This window comes from Ostrea edulis, chromosome 10 (assembly GCF_947568905.1).
Source record: "Ostrea edulis chromosome 10, xbOstEdul1.1, whole genome shotgun sequence".
Taxonomy (NCBI): domain Eukaryota; kingdom Metazoa; phylum Mollusca; class Bivalvia; order Ostreida; family Ostreidae; genus Ostrea; species Ostrea edulis.
In genome coordinates, this window is record NC_079173.1 from 14,817,899 (window position 1) to 14,845,117 (window position 27,219).

General features: G+C 34.3%; 1 protein-coding gene across 1 annotated transcript in view; it reads left to right on the forward strand.

Annotated features, from left to right (window-relative positions):
* The window catches only part of LOC125666890 (atrial natriuretic peptide receptor 1-like), a 50,965-nt gene that overhangs the window by 13,709 nt on the left and 10,037 nt on the right, over positions 1-27,219 (forward strand). Inside the window, exons 3-12 of the mRNA XM_048900216.2 lie at positions 1,960-2,097; positions 3,137-3,272; positions 4,860-4,951; positions 5,630-5,768; positions 8,460-8,541; positions 16,381-16,498; positions 21,406-21,474; positions 23,086-23,163; positions 24,516-24,623; positions 26,429-26,500. Of these exons, the coding sequence (XP_048756173.2) occupies positions 1,960-2,097; positions 3,137-3,272; positions 4,860-4,951; positions 5,630-5,768; positions 8,460-8,541; positions 16,381-16,498; positions 21,406-21,474; positions 23,086-23,163; positions 24,516-24,623; positions 26,429-26,500 (1,032 nt within the window). The remainder of the gene's footprint in view (positions 1-1,959; positions 2,098-3,136; positions 3,273-4,859; positions 4,952-5,629; positions 5,769-8,459; positions 8,542-16,380; positions 16,499-21,405; positions 21,475-23,085; positions 23,164-24,515; positions 24,624-26,428; positions 26,501-27,219) is intronic.

Consider the following 27,219-nt stretch of genomic DNA (forward strand, 5'->3'; position numbering starts at 1 on the left):
CTTTATACCCAAAGTATGTTAATCAATGCTTCACATTATCAGTAACATGATATATAAGATGTTGATTCCGTAAAGTTATAAATAGTCACTGACAATCAGAATAGCACATTCCGTAGGAAAACAATTTAACTGACACAATAAAGTATTTAATAACTTTTGTATATTTGAACTGTCTGATGAACCACGTAGACATAAAGAACATGCTAGCAGTAAACAATTGTTTTATGTAATGTGTCATTCTGATTTCAAATTTTTGGGGCGACCTGTCCTTTCTTCAGGATGATAAAATATTCACATAGAAATAAAAGCTAAATAAAAATGCAAACTAACACTAAGATTATGCTACTAAATCCGACAACAAACAAAACGTGTATATTTTCAAATTAATGAGTGTAATAAGGAGCAATACAGAAGGTCGTTTTTATCGAGCGTCAAGACTGAACTAGAGTAATAAGACTTTCGCTGGAGAAAGTCAAAAACAAAGCCAATTTAAGTGCATATTCTGTTTATAATGATAGAATAAATCATTGTAGATTTACTTTGACCGACATTTGTATTCTTATATTAAGGAAATATTTTCGTTGGTTTAAGTAGAATAGAACTTAAAGGAATCTTTTAATAATTGCTTTGGAAAAATTGGTTTATTTTGGATCCAACTAGAACGCTGCTCTCTCAAAAGATATCAGACCAAGGAATATTTGAAGAATGGAATAATTTTAAGCAATTTGGGAACATATGGTTTAGAATAATTGTGTTCTATCAAAGATGCATGTACATATAAGTAACATGATCCCTTAAGATTTAGGGCACACGGCAGATGTGACCGATGAACAAAGGATACGTACTATTCCGATGTACTCCTGTTTACCTCTTGGACGTTTCCGGGAGTCCGCAGTTGTTCTACTCTCAATATTCTTTATGGGATTTGTAATATTGATCTACGTTCGTAATTTTCTCTTATCCATTCAAGAAAGTATCAATCATTTGCATTTCAAGGAATTATTGGAAATATAGGCAATAGCTCGGCTGTTTATTATTTTCTTTGCTATCATTTGTGAGTGTGAGTGGATTAAAACACCATGCTAACTCTGTTCAGTGCTTTACTTTGCTTTGGACTAGAATATCGATCTCGTAATGAACGTTTCACGTCATTTGACTGCCGACACTGTGAATGAAATTTATACATTGTAATATGGTAGATTTATGTTAAGTAAAAATATTAAAATTGTCTCCTGTGGAATTACGAGATCAGTTGAAGAAAAAACATCTATTATTAATTATTTGCGTTACCTGCTTAAACCGCATTTGCTCATAACTTGGTGATCTAGCCGTTACCTTGTAAAAAGCAACATAGAACGTACTACCCAAGTTTTGAGTCGAGTTTAAGGTATGAACAAATTAAGGGGTTACGAAGTATGCTAAAATCACATGACATCATAGACATAGCTCCACAAGAAGCTCACTGATCGACGCTTTCTCGTACTGTGTACTGTCGTGATATAGGAAATTCACTTTGTGAATGTGAGCAAACTTCCCTCAATCATTTTTTAGTGAATGTGAAGTTTATCATATCTATCGATTATCGCAGAAAATAACAACATAAAATGCCACCGAGAACAAAATACATGTAATTCATTTTAGAATCAGAGTTGTAGAGAAAAAACCCCGAAAAAGCTATATGCTGAAAAAAGGCGAAGGTGGTAATTCGAAGAAATTATGATAAGCATATACTATTTTTGCGAATCCTGCTTTGGCTAGTATTTTCATATAATCAAGGAAGCACAATAAAATGTGTTTATACTATGCATGTTTAATGTATGTTATAATAATCTACTATGTTTCTTTAATTTATTGAATAGTATGTTTGTTTTTTTTTTATTTGCTGCCAGAAAATCTTAATTAAGAACACAATTATGACATTGATAATTCCTACAAAAATACTGACTGTTTGATTTTTAGATCGTGCGAAAAGTCTTCCAATCACTGTTTCTCGTTGGTGTGTTTCAATCGGAAGCCAAAGAATATCAAGAATTCAAATCTCACAGTGTGAGACGATCTCTGGAAATATACAACTACAGTTACGGCGTAGAGGAAGATGTAGGTGTTTTATCGTTACACACACAATTAACTTTTTATATCTACATTTCACTGTTTCAATATCATATCCACATGTGTACAGTTATGAAAATCAAACTGTAAATTCATGTAAAAAACAAGAAAATGATCCAGTAATTAGATGAAAGGTGAAAATAACGAACAGTGATCAATCTCATAACTCCTACAAGCAATACAAAATAGATAGTTGGGCAAACACGGACCTCTGGTCACACCAGATGTGGGATCAGGTGCCTAGGAGGAGTAAGCATCCCCTGTTGACCGGTCACACCTGCCGTGAGCCCTATATTTGGATAAGGTAAACGAAGTTATCCGTAGTCAAAATCAGTGTGCCAAGAGCTGTCAAACAATCAGTACGAACACGTCAAACAGGATTTGGCCCAATGGTAGGCAAACTAGATCGTTATAACGACCATAGAATTTGCAAAATGCTGGCTTTAAAGGAGACTGTTGAAAACTCTGCATCATTAACTTGTTTATCAGTAGCCTGACTCGATTTATAAACTGACCATACGCAGAAGAAGCTGTTGCATATCGAATCAGTTAAGAGGTAAAAACACCGTATGCAGGTGATAATGGAATATTGCTAAATAAATATGGAAGTTGACGATGGAGAATTTGAAACCATCGCTTTTGTCATAAAGTTAAGTTGTTAGTTCACCGTTAATATCTACTTTCAATAAAATATCTAAATATGAAGCAGACGTGGACGACTCTATGACGTCGTTTATTTTGAGTTCACTGGGATATATCTGATCGACATATGAATGAAAGTCATTATTGTTAATAGATAAACATCGTCAATATATCCGAATGTCGAAATGAAGGTCACAGCAAAAGATTTTTTCTTCTCAAGTAAACGTTTTTGACTAAATTCTGTTTCATAGTAGATATATGCTCTTTTTTCCATAATGTTTATTTTTCTATAGAACAGAGAACATATTGCATGTTTAGGTTTTTCAACAACTTAACGTGCAGCTGCATTAATTGTTATAAAGGAAATACATGATTCATTACATAGATAAATCCATACGCTTTCGCATTTTATACCGCCTTCACACTGTATGGAGAGGTTTTAAAGGACATAATCCGTGATGGGAAAGACTTCAGAGACGGCAAAGAGATCACTAAAAGGCTATGGAACAAAACATTTAATGGTAAGAACAAAACCTCTTAATGGTAAATTCTCGTTTGTATTTAGTACGACAAAATATATCTATACAATGGACAACAACATCAATCCTTATTACTGCACAATGTACTGATATTACAGGACTTTCCAAAGAATAAGCATTTCGCAAATTTCATGATAGTTACATATGTTCATAGATCTAGGTAGTCAATACAATCTGTCATTGGGTCAAACTCTGTATGTAAAACTCATACGGTTCCAATTTTAATGCACCAGACGTGCATTTCGACAAATAATGTCTCTTCAGTGATGCTCAACCGAAATGCTTGAAATCTGAAATAACAATAAACTTGTAAGATATTTGAGGGAAAACAGAGTGCCAAAAACTGGAGTCAAATTCGTCTAAGGATAAGAGCTATGCACGAGGGAAATGATCCTTAATTTTGAAATGAATTTCAAAATTTTACCCCAGCAATCAAACATACATCCGTATTTTCAAGCTAAAATGTAGTAACGAAGTATCTAACCACTGTATAATGTGTATCAACCAATTGTTAAGTCTTTCTATACACACAGAGATTCCATCGAGGGATACCTAGTTTATCTGATGGAGATGTAGGGGTCGTGGCGGGTGTAACCTGTCGACAGTGTTCAAACAATTCCACTAGGTACTTGAGCACTCATCTGGTATGATCAGGGTCCGTCTTAGCCATACTCTTAAGTGTTTACTCCTATAGGAGTTATGCGATTGATAACTGTATATTACCTTAACCTAAAAATCGCATGAAGATAAGGAAAATTCTGTAAGTTTAAGTCCACGAGGAAAAATTAAAGACGGCAAACAATGATCACTTTTATGAAGAGAATGATGACATTAGGGTAAGCGTGGACATATGGGAAAAACAGAGATAGGGTTAAGCTCCCCATAAGAAATACGCATCTCCTGTTGACCTGTCACACTTGCAGTAAGCCCTATATCTCCATTACATACATGTAAAATATCTTAATAGTGGTCTAATAATCGGTATGACAGACATCATACAACATTTAATTTTTGTAGTTTGCAAATGAAGTAATTGTAATCATCAAATGATATCAATAATACTCTCTTTAAATAATACTTATTTGTCAGTGACCTGCCCCGATTTCACAATTGATCATACGCAGATCATGCTATTAAGAAGTAAGAAAGATGAATATATGCAGATGATAATTGATTATGAAATTTGGAAATTGATAATGAAGAAGCTGAAAATATCCAATTTGTCATGAAGTTAAGTTCTTTATTTGAATTGGATTGTTAATGTTCAATAAAATATCAAATATGAAGCAGATATGGACGATTCTGCGGTTTCCACAATTTAGTGTTCACTGGGATATGATACTGAGAAAATAAATAAATTTTAATTTGAAATCGTCGTCATTTTGACCTTCACAATGCATTTAACCAACATAGGAAGTCTTCTTTTTAATGTCAGTATGCAAGGAAACACTTTTAAATTCCATATCGATGACCCTTAACTTTCAGTTTCATTTTAGCTTCTCAAATATTTCAACGCTCAAATTTATGTGCATACCAATCTTTCTTATGATATGTTCTATACTATTGTAGGGGTATCCAGAAACATATCTGTAAATGCCAATGGTGACGTTCACACTGACATGATGATTCTGGATATGAATCCAGAAACTGGCAAATTTGTTGTAGGTAGTATTCAAATTCGTTGAGATATATAGGTTGATATCAATTTTGGAATTCTTGAAACCCACATCATCATTTAAGGTAGCTCAATCCTCATGTGACTTATCAATATTAATGGTTAAAAGTGGGAAAACTTTATTGATTTCCACTCAATATAGTTTAATTTAATTAATAACCAAAGAAAACATATATGTTGCCACCTTTTTAAAGATGTCAGACATGCAAAAACAGAAGTATACATCAACATCAGAAAATCATACATTTTCGTTATACAGAATAATAAAAATAGATAAAAACTTGTTGAAATGAGAACATTTAAATATCAACAGTTTTAAAAAACTGTTAATTCATAAATATGTATAGATTAATTGTGGATATTAGGTAAACCAATGTATATTAGACATCCAGTTGAGGAAATTCCAGCATAGGGCGATAGTTGATAGATGAAACAGAAGCATTCGAATCTAGTGATCAACTATTTAAAATTGAATACACAATATCGCTTTACAGTTGAGATAAGATATAAAATTAGTTATTAAACATGGGATATTACTAAATCAGGATTACACTAAATGGTATTTCAGCTCTAACTTTGCGGACATTTGATTGCGCTATAATCGGTACGCATGTGCAGTATTTCTCTCGTATACTGTATGGATCGACATATTTTGTATTTACAGCGTGTTGGATATGGAGCTTTTGGTGAATTTCATCTCAGTAATTCCAACACAATTCATTGGCCAAATAACAAAGGACCCCCTGCAAACAAACCACCATGTGGATTTACTGGGGAGGCACCAGAGTGTTTCAATATGGAGGGTAAATCATAGTCCAAAATACAAAATAAAACAGTGAAAAGGTGAAAATAACGAACAGTGATCTATTTTATAAAATACAAATTTTCCGTTCACCCGATTGAGGCACTGGGCTCATGGCGAATATGACCGGTCAAAAGCGAATGCTTACCCCCCCCCCCCCCCCCACTACTTAATCCTACTTGTGCGTTGTCAAGGGGTCTGTGTTTGCCCTATTCAGAATTTTGAATTCTTTATAAGAGTTATGAAATTGAACAATGTTCGTTATCGCCACCTAAGATACAACGGGGAGGCAGACATATCTTGTTCGGATTAACACTATTTAAATAAACATATACTTGTTATATATCAAAAATATGAACATATGCATTATTAGATTATACATGTACATGCATAAGGCCACACCAATTTGTAAAATAGTTCTTCGGATTTTCAAACAAAAAAAGTGAGGCGAGAGGGCGAAATTATTTTACAAATGTTATTTTTAATTTTGGAGATAAAAATTATGAGGCGAGCGAATACAAGAAATATAAATATTTTTAATTGAATTAAGTGTGGTTTTAAAAAGCGGGAGCCTAAAAATAAAGATCTAAAATCATCAGATATCATTTGTTTACCACATAAACTTAATATTTTTCAACTTTGTTGATATAGTTTACAATAAATAAGAAGTATTTCAGGTTTCAAAAACTTATTTTCTTTATACCTAATACATGTACTTTGCAACATTAACTGATAAGGTCTTTTTGAAGCATTTTATTTAAGTTTCATTTCTACAAACTTTCGATTCAGAGATATGCATATTGCTAGGGACACATCCAGTTTTGACATTCATTGCAAATGCAATATCCATTGCATCGCTTTGAGCATTTTCTTGAATTTTGATATGACATCACCAAACCTTTTGTGAATTTGTCGTTAACTGTCGGTCCGGTTTAAAATAGTCATCGATCAGTACCCCTTGCTTGTTGTAAGAGGCGAATAAATGGGGAGGTCCTTCAGATAGGACTGCAAAAACTGAGATCCTTGTCACAGCAGGTTTGGCACGATAAAGATCCCTCAGTGCCATAAGCGCTGAGCATAGGCCTAAATTTTGCAGCCCTTCACCGGCAATGGTAACGTCTTCATGTGAGTGAAATATTCTCAAGAGAGACTTCAGCTCAGTCAATATATAGGCTAATCAAACAATCAATCATATGCTATCAATGTTCTCTAAATAGTGGCATCGAATAGCGCTTCAAAAGTTTCATCAGCTTCCAGTTCGATTCCAGCATAAGGAACAACTTCCAATCCAGTGTTATGAAGTATCGTACATATTAAGATAGACATCATGAATAACTTAACCGTATTACACTGTTAGGAAATTTCTCGAGAGCCCGCGCGTCTGTCATTTGTCAGCATATACATCAAGGTTATTTGTGCGCTTGTTGTAAAAACTAAAAAAAATATTTACGGATATTTTTTAACACGCGGGCGGATATTATTTTTTGATAATATTATAATTTGGATTTGTTACAAATAGAAGCGGCGAATCCGACGAACTAGATTACAAATTGGCATGGCCTAAACATATTATACACTACCAGATAAATAAATCTATTTCCCATATTTATGTAGCAATATTCCATTATCACCTACATATGGTGTTTATATATCTCAACTTATTCGATATGCAAGAGCTTGTTCTGCATATAGTCAGTTTTTAAATCGAGGTAAGCTACTGACAAACAAATTGATGGTACAGGGGTTTCAACAGTCTCGATTGAAGTCAGCATTTCGCAAATTCTATGGTCGTTATAACGATCTAGTTCGTCAATAAACCTATCATTGGGTCAAATGCTGTCTGACGTGTTTCATACCGATTGTTAAGGCGTTCTTGGCACACTGATTTTGACTGCGGATAACACTGTTTACCTGATAAGGATATAGGGCTCACGGGATGTGTGACCGGTCAACAGGGGATGCTTACTCCTCCTAGGCACCTGATCCCACATCTGGTGTGTCCAGAGGTCCGTGTTTGCCCAACTATCTATTTTGTGTTGCTTATAGGAGTTATGGGATTGATCACTGTTCATTATCTTCACCTTGCATGTAGTATATCGCTATGACACACCAATATTCATAATTTATGAAAACGTGAAGAATTGTAAATATTATAGAGAATACGTTTCTACTTTTCATGTACATATATCTGTACATGTAATACTGTAAACAATGTATATAGAAATTTACTTTTGTTTGTGCATGATTGATGCGTACATTGATATGAAATTTACAATCATTTCATGAGAAATATAGATACAGTACTTTTACAAAAATGAACAAACAGATGTGTCCATATGATACATCCCCTACCTAATCATAAAATAAATGAAATCCAAGTGAAAAATCCGAAATATACCGAATGAATAGACCATTTTGCGTTCATCGTGCGCTCACCGTTTACCAAATTGCGTTCACCATTCGCTCTGCGTGCGTTCACCGTGCGCTGACCGTTCGAGTGGGAAAGCAGAACGTTTCAGAGACTGTATATTCCTCATAACGATCTCGTTGATAGATACAATCTGTCATGAACTCGTATGCTGTCTGGCGTGTTTCATATCAATTTCATACCAATTGTCGGGTCGTTCTTTTACATACTGATTTTGCTACAATACTAAGTGAAGTCCAACATTTTTCTTTCTTTGTTTTACAGACAATCCATTGGTACAAGCATTTTCTATTGCATTTTCGATAATAATTCTAATTTTTGGCATCACCGTGCTGACAGTGTACAGGTAAGATAACATCCACACTTTATATAATAATTGTATGACAGATTACAACATACCGGTTGTGGTAGTTTAGTGGTAGAATATTCTCTTCATAACCGGGAGATCGTGAGTCGGAGCTCCGACATACGTCAAGCCTGAGAGGTAAACACAGGCAGTGATTGCTCCTTCACCAAACGCTCGAAATCTAGAAGTGAGAATAGTGAGTATTTGGGATAGGATATTAAAAACAGATGTTCAGATTTTCGCGACATGCGTTGACACGTTAAAAACCCGTCATTAATATTGCCCTAAGCACGAGTCTAAATCGGTGGTACTTCACATGCAGGTTATGCCTTCTCAATATGGGCATACTATAAAACCTGGCCTGGCCCCACTGACCTGGCCTGGCCTCAAATTTGGCCTGGTCCCAATTTTGGGCTCTAATTATGCTCCATCCCAAATTTTGGCCTGGCCTCAAAAGTTGGCCTGACCTCAAATTTGGCCTCTAAAATTTTTTTGGCCTCAACTAGAAAAAAAAATTATTCAAAATTTCGATTGAATTCATTGATTTATCATTGGTGTTAGTTTTTCAAAGTTATTGCAGATCAATGATAAATTTCTGTTGCTTTGTAAATGTGCATTTTAAATAATCATAAACTACCACCAATCTGATTGATTTTATGGAAAATCTATTGATTAGTTTATTGATCAAATCATTTTCTTTTCCCTTCATATCTGTATGTACTTGCATACACCAAAAATGTATACACAACTAATGAAACGATTGGCATAGTGCTTTTTTCAGAATTATGATTGATTTCATTGATTTATTATTAATTTTGTTTGTTAAAATTGTTGAACATGAATTATATTTTTGTTATTTTGTAAATGTGCGCATTAAAATAACCATGAAGTACCACCAATCTGAATGATTTTATTGAATATCTATTGATCAGTTTATTGATTAAATAATTTTTCCCTTTCTAACATCTGTACTAGTACGTAACTAATGAAACGATTGGCTTATTGACTTTTTTCTGAATTATGATTAATTTCATTGTTTATTATTGGTTTTGATTTTTCCAAGTTGTTGAACGTAAATGATATGTTTGTGTTGTTTTGTAAATATGCACATTGAAAACTCTCATTTTACTAATGATCCATTTCACTTATTGATAATGAATTTAAAAAACAAATTCACACTAGCGTAATGATGAATCCTCACACTTCACACACTGCAATGTAGTGTACCACCATCACTCTCATTGATAAGAACAATGAGTTTGATATCTAGGTATAAAAATACTACCAAAAATCATACAAATTTGAAACTACAACTTTGATAAATTAAGGATGTTCATATTTGTTTAAACTATTTGAAATAAACATGTAACAATAGTACTGTATTTTACAAAATATTATTTTAACACAGAGTTCTACAGCACGGATCAGGGTTGAGGTTACTCTACGAGATACGGGTTTGAAATGTCACACAGCTCTGCACATAATGTTTATTTTCAATAATTATCAGAATGAAAGATGATTTTGATGACGGTCTAAAAACGTTCAAAAGTAAAACACAAAAATAAAGCTGCACTTTGTGAATTTGTAGATGCATAAACATTTGTTTTTCCATTATAAAACAATATTATGAGCATTACATGTATCTGATATTTGCTTAGATGTAGCTGTTGCAGTGGTTAGATAGAGGTACAAACGATTTTCTTTTTGGTTAACTAATGCAGGCTATGATATAAAATAGGAAGAGGGCCACTGGACAAATTCAATGTAATAATTGTAATGAGTTCTGTTTACTAATGCTTTATCACAAAACCAGAAAAACCCCCACAATGTTTAAAATTCAGACAGATAATTGTGTATACCTTATTTAGCTTAGGCTCAATCATAAAATTAGTTACTAATTAAAATTTTCTGTTGTATCAAACACACCCTATTTGCAAATGTTGGACTGCTCCATTGTTTCTGTATAATGTAATTTCCAACTTCAGCAAATGTTTTCATCACCATCCTTTAATATGGTGATAGATATTCCCTTTATCCCGACAGGGCAGGCCTTCATAGCATGGGAACTTGTCACTTTTGCAATGAGTATTGAAACTTAATCTTGAAATCAAGAAAGAAATATTTATAATACATCACATCCGTGTTAATCTACATGTACAGTAAAACTCGAATATAGCGAACACGGATATAGCGAAATTACGGCTATAGCGAAGTGAAATGGATTTCCCCGACAAATTCTTTATATATTCTATATAAAAATCTGCGTCTATAATGAACACGGATATAGCGAATTTACGGATATAACGAAGTAAATTTCTATTCCCCTTGAAGTAAACATGAACATAAAATCACCTTTTATAACGAATCTTTTTTCTCGTGATTTGTAACAATTGCTTTCTATTGCCAGAAAGGACCCACACTTATTACAAAATTTCTGCTTGTATTTTTCAAAAGAGGTTGTTAACGCAAAATAATACTTATACATACGTTTAACAAATATATTGTCGGTATTGTTTACTATTCTCGTTAATTAAATTTGAAGTTTGATTGCATTTATTTGATGTACACTTCTTTATTTGTGTAAAGCAACAAGTAAATGACTACTGCAATAAACTATTTGTATGTATTGCACATAATTTTGTTGACAATTTTCTTTCTACATGCTCAAGAAAATTTATCATATATAAATCAGTGTGTATAGTTCTTGGTATAAAAATAGTTCTCGAAAATACAAAGGCTTAATTTCTCTAAGAGACAATACAAACGCAAGTACATCGATTGCTGCTTTCTTATACAAATGATATACATGTAGAACAAATCAGTTTTATAACGAATTCGTTATATTTGAATTATGAATTCGCTATAGGTGTATAGAGAATTACGCCTATAGCGAATTTTTTATAGACTGTCTGCAGAAATTCGCTATATGAGAGTTTTACTGTACATTGTTCAAAGTAAAGTATAGATAAATGAACACTAAAATACAAATCTAAATTCCTTAGTTTATTGGCTATTGTTATTATGCTAGCAAACATTTCACTGTGTTTATTTTGATTTAAAAAAACAAAACAAGAATGTCATTCATCATGCTCTGGAAATTAACACTAAATACGTGCTATCTGCACATTGAAAACATTAAGACCACATACTTTGTTCTGAATGTGTGCTGCTCTTAAAATCGAATTCAATATAATGACAACATAATTGTAACACTTTTATAATATGTAAATTGATATCAAATTGAATTCTATTGAATACAAAAATATCAATAAATCAATCATTTCATCAGTATACTTTTTGGTGTACTAGTACAAAAGTTAGAAAGGGAAAAGCAAATAATTTTGTCCATAAACTAATCAAAAAAATCAACCAGACTGGTAGTAGTTCATGTTTATTCAAATGTACATATATCATTTTATTTCAACAACTTTGAAAAAACAAAACCAATGATAAATCAATCAAATCAATGATAATTCTGAAAAAAATCACTATGCCAATTGTTTCATTAGTTGTGCAATCTGTGTTGGTGTGTACTAGTACCTACATATATGAAGGGAAAATAAAATGATTTATTCAATAAACTGATCAATAGATATTCAATGCAAGGTGAAGATGACGAACAGTGATCAATCTCATAACTCCTACAAGCAATACAAAATAGATAGTTGGGCAAACACGGACCCCTGGACACACCAGAGGTAGGATCAGGTGCCTAGGAGGAGTAAGCATCCCCTGTTGACCGGTCACACCCGCCGTGAGCCCTATATCCTGATCAGGTAAACGGAGTTATCCGCAGTCAAAATCAGTGTGCCAAGAACGGCTTAACAATCGGTATGAAACACGTCAAACAGCATTTGACCCAATACGAGGTTGTATTGACGAACTAGATCGTTATAACGACCATAGACCATAAAACTAATCAGAGTGGTGGTTACGTTCATGATTATTCTAAAGTGCACATTTACAATTATGATTTATTTGCTATGACTTTGAAAAACTACAATCAATAATAAATCAATGAATTCAATCAAGATTTTGAATTAAAAAATTGTTGGGGTTGAGACCAAAACATTTTTAGAGGCCAAATTTGAGGACATGCCAACTTTTGAGGCCAGGCCAAAATTTGGGATGGAGTATAATTAGAGGCCAAAACTGGGGCCAGGCCAATTTTGAGGCCAGGCCAGGAAAATGGGAGCAGACCAGGTTTTATAGTATGCCCTCTATATGAGCGAGGCATTATCAACAATATAACAGACATTAAATCAGTGTGACATAATTTGCGTTAAGATCTTCGATTTCATTGTAATGTCAGTACTAACCTTTTCTTTGGAAGAACATGTGTATCTTTTGTTTTTTTATCTTTATACACAACTATTATAATATTAATTGTTTTAATTATGAAAATATCAATTGGCATCGTATATGGCATTTTGGACATTTAAAACGTATTTGATTAAGTTCCATCCTGTTCAATTTCATGTACACATGTACATGTTTGCTGTATTACTTTTTATATATCATATACCTAGTAGTGTATCAGCCCTGATACACCTATATTGGCTAGGGTGAGACAGCTGCAAGTAGGTAGGGCTGTCTCGCCCGAAGGGCCGATATATCTCTGTCTCGGCCCGTTGTCAAGGGGCTGTCTCGCCCTCAAATTTCAAATGGCTATTTCTTCTTTAATCTTTTGAAATCTAACATTACTACATGAAAAAATGATGTTAGACACAATTTTTTTCATATATAATACTTTCTTCCACGACAAAATTTAATTTAAGCAGAAAAATTAAATAAAAACGTTTTTGAAAACAGCGCTAAATTGTAGCGAGTATCTAAGCAAAGGGGGGTAACCCAAGTAACAATTGTTTATTTAGAACAATAACACATTTAACTTCATTTCAAAACAATCAACGTTCTAGGTGACAGGAAACAGTAGGAGGATTATGGAGGATGATACTGAAGCATTTTCAGAAATCCCCGGTCCTAATGGAGATAAAATGTTAATTTACAGCAAATTTGATGTAGAAAACTGTTTTAAAACGATTTCTGAAATCTAAAATCCCGAGGACTTGGCAATAAAACGAGAAAAGTAGAACCATTATCTTCCGACGTATTTGAACGACTTATAGATGCTAAACAGATGGGAAACGGTAAAAAAAAAAAAAACTTACTTCAGTATAAGGTAACATTCCTTAAGCAAAGAAATAGCAGCATCAGATCTGTAAACATTCCCGTTCATACGATGACGCCACGTAAACAAAGTTCTACAACTCTTACAAATTATATGAAATATTTAAAACGGGCGAGTTTGGTAAATCCGAATAAATAAATAAAAATCAGCAATGGAATAAAGCTACAAAACCCAGACTTTAGCATGTTTCACAATGTCAATAGTACTGGAAACGTAACCATTAAAGTAAACTCTCTGAAGGAATGAAATAGTCAAATATCGTTGTACAGTATACCATGTATTTATGTTTGGGTCAATGACACCCCACCCACCCACCCAATTTTAAAAAAAATGTTTATCAACTTGTTGTGTTTTAGGTATATGATATAAACAATATCACACTCTAATGTTGATCTCGGACCTGGGATTGCCCCTCGAGTGATCTCGGCCCTCGTCCTACAGGCTCGGGCCGAGATCAACTCTCGGGGCCAATCCCAGGTCCGAGATCAACATTAGAGTGTGATATTCTATATATCCATTCTAAAGTATTTTGTTGCGAGATACAACAAAAGAGTCTAGAATGGCGGTACATTGGTAAATTATTCTTGTCAGTTTGCCTTAAAGTGACAAAATGTTGTTTTCAAAGCTATTATATGACAAACAAGATGATAGTACAGAAGTTTCAACGGTCCCGTTTAAAGTTAACATTCTGCAGCTCTATAATCGTTATTATTTCATACCGATTTTTAGGACATTCTCTGCACCGTGGGTTCGAATTCCGCTAGCGTCGGTAAGTGTGAAAGTTTCCCAGTTAGTTTGGGTGAAGTTGGTGCTCTCTTCCCAGGTACATTGTATCTGGGTTCTCTCTTCCACCAATAAAAACTTGGCGCCACCAGATAACTGATGAATTGTTGAGTGTGCCGGAAAACAGCAAAGAATCAATTAATCAATATTCACACTGATTTTGACGACGGAAAAAATCCGTTTACCTAATGAAGAAATAGGGCTCACGGTGGGTGTTACCAGTCGACAGGAGATGCTTACTTCTCTTAGGCATCTGATTCCACCTCTGGTATATGCAGAGTCTGTGATTGCCCAACTCTAAATTTTTATTGCTTATAGGATTGATTGATTAATTGTACCCTGTTTAACGTCCCTCCCGAGAATTTTGCACTCATATGGAGACGTCACCAAGACCGTTGAATAGCTTCAAATTTAGGTCCAAGCTCGATGTTTACGGTCACCTACTGTGAGACGGAACATCTATTTTCAAGGTCCCGTGACATTCACACCTGATGCCGAGCGTTTGGCGATAGAACTGTCACTACCTCTTTTAATGACTTAAATCTGTCGTGGTCAGGATTCAAACCCTGACCTTCCGCATCCTGCTCAAACGCTCTCCCTCTAGACCACCACGGCGGTTATTGCTTATAAGAATTATAAGATTGATGAATAAGACCATCTTAGTAATATTGATATGCATGTATCCCTATGTTTTGTTATTGAGTCATGGTATGTTAATGTGACTAATCGTAGTCCTGTTGCTCTTGAAAATAAAATATTTTAATGGTTGTTTTCTTGTATTCTTATATAGAACGTATAGTCCCCACTATCGTGCTCATAAAAAGGTTGACGTTTTTAAAAACACTCCTTGAACAACCACCAGGGCGAATCTAAGTAACATATATACATGTATCATTTAATTGTGTACATTAAATTTGGAATAATGGGTTCAGAATCTATATTGTGAAAATATTAACCTAAAGAGACACCTCACATTTAATTAAAAATATAATAAAAATTATAAGTCTCGATTGAAGTCAGCATTTCGCAAATTCTATGGTCGTTATAACGATCGTGTTCGCCAATACAACCTATCATTGGATCAAATGCTGTCTGACGAGTTTCATACCGATTGTTAAGCCGTTCTTGGCACACTAATTTTGACTGCGGATAATACGTTTACCTGATCAGGATATGGGGCTTATGGCGGGTGTGACCGATCGACAGGGGATGCTTACTCCTCCTAGACACCCGATCCCACCTCTGGTGTGTCCAGGGGTCCGTGTTTGCCCAACTATCTATTTTATATTGTTTATAGGAGTTGTGAGATTCGTCACTGTTCGTTATATTCACCTTGCCTAAGAAGCTTTGAATTTAATTATTAACATGATACAATAATTTACATGTCGCCTATGACATGATAATACATCTTGAATTCAAATCAAAACATGATAAGCACCTTTGATGTAACAGACACGCTTCATATTCAACATCCTGTTGTTTTGCATCACACAGGGAGGAAATGCACTATTACCAGTCATTAAAAGTGCCATAATGGATACTCGTCATCATGCATTATAACTACAAATATTACCCGTATGTAGGTGTTGAGTGTTTTATTTGTTTAGGTCCATGATCATATGACGATCTCTTCCAACACTGAAAACATTTGGATGGTCAATTTGATATAAGTTTTGGCCGAACAATGCAAATCTGCGTTTATAAAAACTTTTGACAAGGTCATGACTGGTTTCGATATTTTAAATTATTCAATCGTGTAATAAACAATAGTACACATGATGAAAAAGCAATGTGCATCTATATTGTAAACGTATGATCTTTGGCGCGAACGACTAGGTACTCGTTATTTTTCTATCTCCTACTAGAAAGATGAAAAAAGACGCCGAGTTGTTCAGCAACTGGTGGAAGATTCCATGGAAAGACATCACGTGGTGTTCCTTCTGTCAGAGTAAATTTTCCACTTTGTGTGCTTCCGAAGCAAAGGTTTGTTCTTATGGATACAAAACTGATCAAGTTTCAAGTTTTTATTTCTCATTCGCTGTTGACAAAACACAGAACATATCAAACTCGCATTTCAGAACAATATTTACGCATGTGCAAGTAATTCATATACATATATATCGCAATCTTGATAATAATGTACAAAAATAAACTATTCATACATTTAAACGGGAGGGTTTACTATCTTAGTAATTAATTGTCTGTATTTACATCATTCGAAAATAATTTTCAGTTTTGTATGCAATTAATAGATTATGAAGTTTGATAACATTAGGTCTAACAGGAAATGTTTCTGGTATATATTGTAGCTTGGGATCATTAAAATCAGGAGAAATAAGAATATAATGCATCTCATCTCCAATATCAGAGCTGCAAATATTACGTTTTCTTTGATTTCGATACATATCTATCCTCCTTCCCATTTCTATTTTTTATTTGTAGTTTAAAAGCTAGTTAATATTTGTTGTTTATATATTAAAATATACGGCAATGCATATTCTTGACATTTAAAAATAAGATTTAAAAAAAAGAAGATTCCTAACATATAGAAACCCAGTCTTCAATAAACTGATCTTCCAACCTTTGTTTAACATTAAAGATACATGTAACCCAGTTAGTATATATTCAAGATATTAGACATTCCACAATTATTCTAATAGACGTCCCTCGTGAAATTTACCCACAAGAAATTTATATATAATTTATCAACATTTTTCATTTTCCATATGCATCATACGTGTTTCATGCCGATTGTTAGACCGTTCGTGGCACACTGATTTTGATTACGGATAACTCCGTTTATGTGATCAAGATATAGGGCTCACGGCGGGTGTGAGTGGTCGACAGGGAACTCTTACTCTTCCTAGGCAACTGATTCCACCTCTGGTGTGTCAAGGGGTCTCTGTTTGTCCTACTATCTATTTTGTATTGGATACGACATTTATGAGATTGATCACTGTTATTTTCACCTTTCATCAATGTTTACCAGACGTTTCCAGGTATTACAATATGATAAATTAGATATCAAGATATGTTTGTGATTCATTTTGGATTCAGCAACAAATACTGTGTCGACTGCATACAATCTTACAAGTATTTTGACATATAAATTCAGTTCGTTTTCCGTTTCACTTGTAAAGTATGGAAGCCCATTGACGCCATTTGTAGAAAGGAATTCTTCTAAATCATTTACAAATAGCGCAAAAAGAAAAGGCAAGATATTTTTACTCTGTCTCATGCCAACATTACATGCATTATGAAAGGTGAAGATAACGAACAGTGATCAATTTCATTACCTGTGAGCAATACAAAATAGATAGCTAGGCAAACACGAACCCCTGGACACACCAGAGGTGGGATCATGTGCCTAGGGAGAGTAGGCATCCCCTGTCGACCGGTCACACCCGCCGTGAGCCCCACATCTCGATCAGACAATCGTACATATGTAGTTATCCTTAGTCAAAATCAATGTGACAAGAACTGTCCGACAATCGGAAAGAAACACTTCAGTCAGCATTTGACTCAATGAGAGGTTGTTTTGACAATTATTGGATTTACTTTCATTCTATTTAAAATTACTTTGAAACATCCCCTGATATTCTTTAGTTTAACACTTTCATTCACAATACCATCCTCCTTACATCGCCTTCAGATCTATAAAAGCACAATAAAGTTTTTTTTTGTCCATTTGATATAGGTCTTTTTAACAATATAAAGTAAAAATGTGATCAAAAGTAGAAATTTTGGTCTAAATCCAGCTTGATTTTCGGATAAAACGTCATGCATATTAGAGAAGGCATACAACCCTTTCGAAAAAATTGATGTAAATAATTTCCCGAGACAACTTCATAAGGTAATAGGTCTGTAATTAGGTAGAGTTCCTTATTGACAATATTGTCGTGGTCTTTGGTGACCAGGTCTCCCAACAGTCTGTTGAAATTCCCATTGACACGAATGGTGCTCCTTTGTTAGCTGACTTGCTTCTATATTCATATGAAGCAGAATTTATTCAAAAACTTCTACGTGAGAAGAAAAATATCTCGCTGTGGCCTTCAATTCGACATTTCGATACATCGATCACATTTTGTCTAATAACAATAATAACTTTCATTCATATGTCGATTTCATATATCCCTGTCAGCTCGAAATAAAGGACACCACAAAGTCGTCCACTTGTGCTTCATACTTACATATTTCATTGAAATATTTTAGACAATAACGGGAAACTTATAATTCAACTGTATGGCAAAAGGGATGAGTTCTTCATCGTCAATTACACCATATTTATGTAGCAATATTCCATATTACCTGCATATGGTGTTTATATATCTCAATTGATTCGATATTCAAGAGCTTGTTATACGTATAGTCAGGTTTTAAATCAAGGTTAGCTACTGACAAACAAGTTGAAGGTACAGGGGTTTCAACAGTCTCGATTGAAGTCAGCATTTCGCAAATCCTATGGTCGTTATAACGATCCAGTTCGTCAATACAACCTATCATTGGGTCAAATGCTGTCGGACGTGTCTCATACCGATTGTTAAGCCGTTCTTGGCACATTGATTTTGACTGCAGATAACTCCGTTTACCTGATCAAGATATAGGGTTCACGGCGGGTGTGACCGGTCGACAGTGGATGCTTATTCCTCCTAGGCACCTCATCCTACCTCTGGTGTGTCCAGGGATCCGTGTTTGCCCAACTATCTATTGTGTATGCTTGTAGGAGTTATGAGATCGATCAATGTTCGTTATATTCACCTTTCATGGAAAAAGTATGAAGGCCCTTGGTTTTATATATTGGTACAATTGTACCTATCAATTATGCCACTGGGAGAATATCTGCATGAAATACAATGTTTAAAAAGCTTCGAATAGAGTGGGATCACATAATCAATGGATTATTTTTTTTCTTGTTAACAATATCATCTACACCACATGCCTTCTCAATATTAAGTGTGCTAATAAAAAGCCGGATTTTTTTCTAAGGCATTTATACATGCAATACGTCATCATCTATATTTACGTCACTTGTTTCTAACTCAACAATGGCCTCCGTGGTCGAGGGGTTAGAGCATCGCGCTCAATATAACACGGCCTCTCACCTCTAGTCCCGCTCGCGCCGGTAAATGAGAAAGTTTCAAAGTTTACTTGCGGAAGGTCGGTGGTCTCTTCCCAGGTACATTGTATCTGGGTTCTCTCTTCCACCAATAGAAACTAGGCGTTACCAGATAACTGAGAGTGGTGGAAAACATCAATCAATCTAACTAAACATCAATTTGAACTTCATCTTCATTATCAATTGTAATTATGTCATTAAAATATCTATAAAAATCAGAAATATGTACAAGGCAATTTTTGTTTGTATTTTCCCTATTTACAAGTATACAGTACTCTTTCGGATTTAACATTTTTAATTTCCGAATTTTTCACATCATATCATTGGTATTTATGTAATACCCGTTTAATGATCACAGAAACGTGTTGCTCTGACCCCAACAGTAAGACACAACATTATTTGTGTGAATTGTCATTTATTGTGATGACAATGTAAAAAGGGGAGATCACCCAGAAAGATATACATTGGTACTACTTGAAATTGCGTAGTGATCTCTCCAGATATAAAAACAAATTAATGTAGAAATAACAATGACACTGTAAAAAGGGGAGATCACCCATAAATATATCATACATTGTTGCTAATGAAAGTTGCCTGATGATCTCCCCTGATTTAAAACAAAATACTGTAAGATTTAAAAACAGAGAAAAAAGTGTAAAAACACATATACAATACAACCCAAAATTGGCGTTCAAAAACAAAATGCCCAAGAGTACAAAGTGTAAAATGCTCGGTGAGCGTCAGGGAAGGTGGGTGGGGTAATAATTTGGCAAGAATTTTCTACAAGCTCCACTGATAACCATGATCAAGTGACGCTAACTTTTCGTCACGTGACCAAAACATAGGGGTCAGGCTAAAACCATGAAAAACCCTAAATGAAACATCACACTCTACGAACGCGATTACATAAAACTTATTATTTTACAATAATGTTATATTTGAAGAAACTCATCTAAAGTAGATTTATAATTTCTCTCAGCTGTGCAAAGTTAATCTTTAAAAATTATATAACCATACTTTCTACAATAATTTTGATATCTGAAATTTTTGATAAGATTCATTATAACAATCAGAATTAAACCAAATTTTATTATGACTACATTTATCTTTGTTCAGTGTGTTGTTGATGTTACAATTTGTATACCAAATAATTTGTTGCAGTTTCTAGCATCACATCTGTTATACGTGTAAAGAGACACTCAGCGTCTTCTTTGTTAACACTATTTATATATAACTGAGTTAAATCTTTATCAATTAAATCAATCTGCAATACATTTCACCATTTTCCCCCAATGACCATGTTTTTAAGTCTGTAGTTTGATTCAGGTCATCAGACAGTATACGTATATTATGAGTATTTTTGGTTTTCATTCTCAGTGTTCATGATATCGGCATATTTATATCAAAATATAAACAACTAAAATCCTTAACTTGCAATTCATCAACACATTCTAGAAAATCAAATGTTACAATGTCAAGTATACTTGATTTTGTTGTAAATAATCATTATAACCAATTTAGTCCATTTCAGTACGCCAAAGGACTGCAAAATTCCTCAAAGGCTTCATAATCTCTTTTTGTTTGCAACTGTTTTTATTCCTCTCCAAATTCAATCGACCATTGTTTCTTTGATTCTAATGCATTACATGGAACCCCTCATACATGTACCCATAAACAAACAGATAGAGAAAGAAAGAAAGAGAGAGAATGCCTATACAGTATATATCAATGATTATTTCTTTATAGGTCTACATTTCATATCTTACAATTTTAGTTGAAGTCTATGTCGGATGGTGGAAGTCTATGTGGCAGACCAATGGACAACAAAGTAGCTTTGTACAAGGTTAGTTATTATTTTTTCCAACATCTCAGGAATACCAGCGGACTGTTTAACGTTCTAGTGATAAATAAATATTATTACTACAGTGACTTGATCCGAAGATTTGGATCACGTCGTGTTGACAAGCGCGGATCATCAGATCACACGAGACGCAAAACATCGAGTTTTATCTAATGATCCGCGCCTGTCAAAAAGACGTGATCCAACTCTTTGGATCAAGTTACTGTAGTAATGATGAATTTATTATATATCCCCGTATGCATTTTAAATCCACATTTATAAGATAATAAATGTAATCAAAATGATCCAACCCCCCCCCCCCAAAAAAAACCCCCCAAAAACCCCAAACAAAATACCAACAACCAAAAAACAGACATACAGTGAAAACATATTTTGTATACACAGTTTTGTTTGTGACGCGGTCAATATTTTCTACAAAAAACGTTGCGTTGATGCATTGCGACGTCATTGTGACGGCATCAGTTTCAGAGTATACTGATACGGAATCCGAACACCACAGTGTGGTGATCCGGAAAATCAGATCCCACTCCATTAAATCCACGGTATAAAAAAAACAAACATTGATGGGTATATAATATAAGTTTTGAAGTAATATAAAGAATGATGAAGAAAACGAACACTGACCAATCTCATAATCCTACAACAATACAAAATAGATAGTTGGGTAAACACGGACCCCTGGGTGTACCAGAGGTGGGCTCAGGTGATTAGAAGGAGTAAGCATCCTGCGGTAAACCCTATGCAAGGTGAAGATAACGAACACTGATCAATCTCATAAATCCTATAAGCAATACAAAATAGATAGTTGGGCAAACACGGACCCCTGGAAACACCAGAGGTGGGATCAGGTGCCTAGGAGGAGTAAGCATCCCTGTTGACCGGTCACAACCGCCGTGAGACCTATATCCTGATCAGGTAAACGGAGTTATCCGCAGTCAAAATCAGTGTGCCAAGAACGGCTTAACAATCGGTATGAAACACGTCAGACAGCGTTTGATCCAATGATAGGTTGTATTGGCAAACTATATTGTTATACCCATTTTGATTTGAAATCCATAAGAGAAATACAAATCAAGAATTGTATCCATAGAAGTAATTTATATATTGCATTTTCAAATACACATTAGACCGCTATAAGCATTAAACGGTTTGAAATGATTTGAAGTAGAAATTATTTTATGGTTTTTTTTTTGGTTTGTCATAAACAATTCTTTGTTGATTATCACTACGGTTGATGTTTGTTATAATTATTAGGATCAAACTATGCAAGATATTTATGAAATGTACAAAATGCACATTTATACATATATTGTACGTATATCCAGGGGCCCTTGTTTGCCCAGCTCTATTTTGTATTGTTTATAGGAGGTATGCGATTCATCATTGTTCATATCATCACCTTTCATGTACAGAACTGTTAGTGTGATGCGTTATACAACAGCTTGTGGATGTGAAGTTATTCCAATATTGAAAACCCTACAGCAATATTGTGACAAATTGTTGCATTTTACGTACATTCATACACACCTAGAGTGTGATGATTTCCCGACATATATGTATCTCCCAATCAAACCCTATGATGGTTTATTCCAGGGATCCAAAGTTCATCTTTTCGAATTCACGAAAAAATCGTTCTCAACCAATCGAACACTATTTCTGGAATTATTACAGGTAATTATATACGATGGGAACTGATGCATCCCATATTATCTCTCTCTCTCTCTCTCTCTCTCTCTCTCTCTCTCTCTCTCTCTCTCTCTCTCTCTCTCTCTCTCTCTCATAATGGAATGCAAATATTGAATCATGCATTTACTTGTATCGTTTTTTAAATGCATGGCCTACATTTGTTTCAATGTAACGTAACTAAATGTATACCATATTAATTATCTTGAATTGGTGTATCTAGTGTAATATTTCTGTCGAAATATTTTTTCGCGTGTGGTTCAATCTTATGAAAATTAGATTTTATATACATTAACTTACAACTTTTTTTTACGTCTAAATGAGCACAAAATAATTACATGTATCAGGCACGTAGCGACAATGGGTCTACCCATTTTATTATTTTTACATGCAGATGTATATCTATAAATAGGCTTCTTGTCCCCTTAAGAACAGCATTGTTGTGAATGGTGGTGGAAATGTAAACTTTAACCGATCAACCTTTGCCACCTTCTGTCTGGTGCTTTGGATTTATTTGTTTTAACATTTGCTTGTCAAGAATTCTCAGGCGATGTTATGAAGTCAACCCATTTTTTTTCTGCCGCAATCTCGTGGGAGTCCTCAGTAGCCCTTGCTTGTCGTAAGAGGCGACTAAATGGGCTGATCCTTCGGGTAAGATCGCAAAAACCGAGATCCGTGTCATAGCAGGTGTGGCACAATAAAGACCCCTGCCTTCTTAAAGGTCGTAAGTGCCGACCACAGGCCTAAATTTGGTAGATTTTCACCGACAATGGTGATGTCTCTATACGAGGGAACATATCTCGAGCGGGACGTTAAACAATATAAAATCATTCAACCAATCTTTTCAGACTTGACCTCCCCCTTTTAAAACCGATGCTACATGCCTGATTATAACATGCATTTATTGTGCTTTCAATTGTAGGTGTATGTTGTTTTTAATGAGATTGCTACTTAAATTCCTGGTACTAATAACATTATAACTTAGACGGAAATAAAGGTCAATACGTCTATAAACCCCTTCCCCAACTCTACGATTTGACAAAGTGCATACATCAAAAAGTGTAAAATCCTGGTTTTGACATAAAGAATTTGGTAACGTTTACCTTACTATACACTGCATGTATTTGTTAATATACTTTTGATGCAAAAGCCCAGCCCCGCAATGGTAAAAGTGCCCCAACTTCCGGTTTAAACTGCAAAAATGTAAAAAAAGAAAAAAAATCAAAAAAAAATCACAAAGTATGTCAACATAACTAAAATACATTTTCGAGTACTTATATCAATTTAGTTTAGAAATGTAGATTGTGTCGACATGACTAACATCATCGATTTGTATTTAGTTGAGAGACGTAAATTGTACCAACTTGACAAAATTCATTGGACTCACTGAGAGCGCCTCTAATCAGCCGTATGCCGTTACTGAATTCTGCTCACGTGGTGATTTGAGGGTATGTTAGCATTTTCATAGTTTGCAAAAGGATTTATATGCGATATATTTTAATCTCTGGTGGGTTTAGTATGATAATAATATTCTTAATAGATATATATTTATATACAGAAACACGAATTTGACTCCACTTTTTTGGCACACTGTTTTTGCCTATAATAGCTCTAAAACTTCATTGTTATTTCGGATTTCAAACATTTCGGTTGAGCATCACTGAAGAAACATAATTTGTCGAAATGCGCATCTGGCGCATCAAAATTGGTACCGTATAAGTTTTACATATACTTCCACTCAATATGCGCTGGCTTTCAGTGCAGGCATCGTCCAAAATACAAAATCTTGGTATTTACCTTCTGCGCGCTGACGGATATGTCCCTGGATATCTACAACAACTCATGAACGAATATCTAGAAGAACTCATGGACGTGTATTCTCAACCAGTAAGATCGGAAACATCACTGATGCTCACTGTGTCAAAGATTCGAACAAAGTCTTGGAGAACGCACGTTCAGCTGGGGTGCAGCTACTCTGTGGAATGACCTACCCAACATATCAAAGCTGCCAAAACATTTACTTTTTAAATGAAAACTGTTAAAGCCCACTTTTAAAGAATTGCTTTCCCTGACTTTTAAGCTTCTTACACAGTGCAGGTTTTCGTCTGTGACCTTTTCATTGTAAATTTCTAAACCTTCTTAATGTTTTATTTCGTTGATGCCTACTATTTTACATAATGCTCGACATAAAAAACTAAGGATATTAATTCTAGTGCTTTATTTTGGTAATTTGACAGATATAAGGTAGTATGTCATTTCATTTAATTGTTTTATTGCTTTATTCCTATTTCTACCCATGTAAAGCGCCTTAGAGTAATTTGTTTATATAAGGGCTTTACGATTTTAATATTTATTATTATTATAGATTTTTATGTCTATTTATCTTCCAGAGTGGTACTTGCATCTACTTCGCATAAGTTAGGTAGTATAACATAGCAAATTTATTCAATAACATTATGATTAGTACGTAGGGACAACTTTTAATATTGTGCCATTGGTTTTAAGAAGAAATAACCGAATCTATCATAATATAGCATTATAATTTGTAGGGACAACTTATAATATAGCCTTATAATTAGTAAGGACAACTTATAATATAGCATTATAATTAGTAGGGACAACTTATAATATAGCAATATAATTAGTAGGGACAACTTATATAATATAGTGCCATTGGTTTTAAGGGGGAAAAACCCTCGAATATATTCAGTACATGAAACGTAGTTTAGGGTTAGCTGAGCAGGACGTGGAAACGTTTCACTCATATCATAAATATATATTTTACTGGTACTTTCGTTGTTATGTTGGATTAAGGCATGAGGAAAATCTGACGTCAATTTCTTTCTCCTTGTATCTATATAATCTTTAGAATTGTTTTACCTAAAACGTTTGTTCGTTTACAATGTACATAATTTAGCCAGAACCATTGAAAATGAATTTGAAACTAATGATTTACAAAATACACCGTGTGAATTTTAAACGTACTGTATACGATAAAAATCGGAGAACAATGTTGAAAAAATTCTAACGTGTTCTAAAGATCATATAATATCATTGCAGTTCTATTGCGACTTGGAACAGAGGTGAATGTCTCAATTTATTTTCATGTATTATGAGGACAATTTAAAGAAAACCATGATTAGCCTACATATATATGTATCTATCATTTTCATATCCGATTTTAAAGGACTTTAAATGTATAAAATACATGTGGTGTAATTTATATATTCCATACATAACTTTTCTCTTACAGGATATTCTAGCAAGGGACTCTTTCAAATTGAACAAGGAATTTAGAATATCCCTAATACGTGACATAATTCAGGTAGGCTTACATCAAAACCGTTCTTTTGCATGTATGTGAAATATTCGTATTGCATATTCAAATTGTAACGTAATAAGCGCGGAAATTTCCCCACGCGTATAGTTAAAGATAATTAATATCATACATATTATATTTAGTTACTGTGGCATCCCCCACGTGTAATGTACGACGTGGAGAAACGCGTACTTACACCTAACGTAAATAACCACATTTACAGTGTGCACTAAGTAAAAATGGTAAATTTCAAGATGTAAAAAGGTTGTTTTTCTACCAAGCTAAGAATTTCATTACCTCCCCAACCCTAAACAAATGTAATCTGCAGTAGATTTAAAGTAGCACAAATGTGCAGAACATTCAACCATTTCCTATCTTGGAGGACATGGTTCTTCAGTTTGAATTGATGAGAGAAACTTAATAGTAAACTCTTCGTAATGTCTGACGTCATCTCATAAGTCTGGAATAATCTATATTACTGCTAAGTTTATCAACATATACGGCTCACGGCTGATGTGACCGGTCGATAGGGAATGCATACCCCTCGTAGGCACCAGATCTCACCTCTGGTATACCTAGGGATCCGTGTTTACCCTACTCTTAATTTAATATTTTTTGTAGGAATAATGAGATTTATCACTATTCATCTTCACCTTTTCAAAATTACCACATACATTTTTCTATTTCAAATGATTTCATTACCTATCATTGGGTGAAATGCTGTC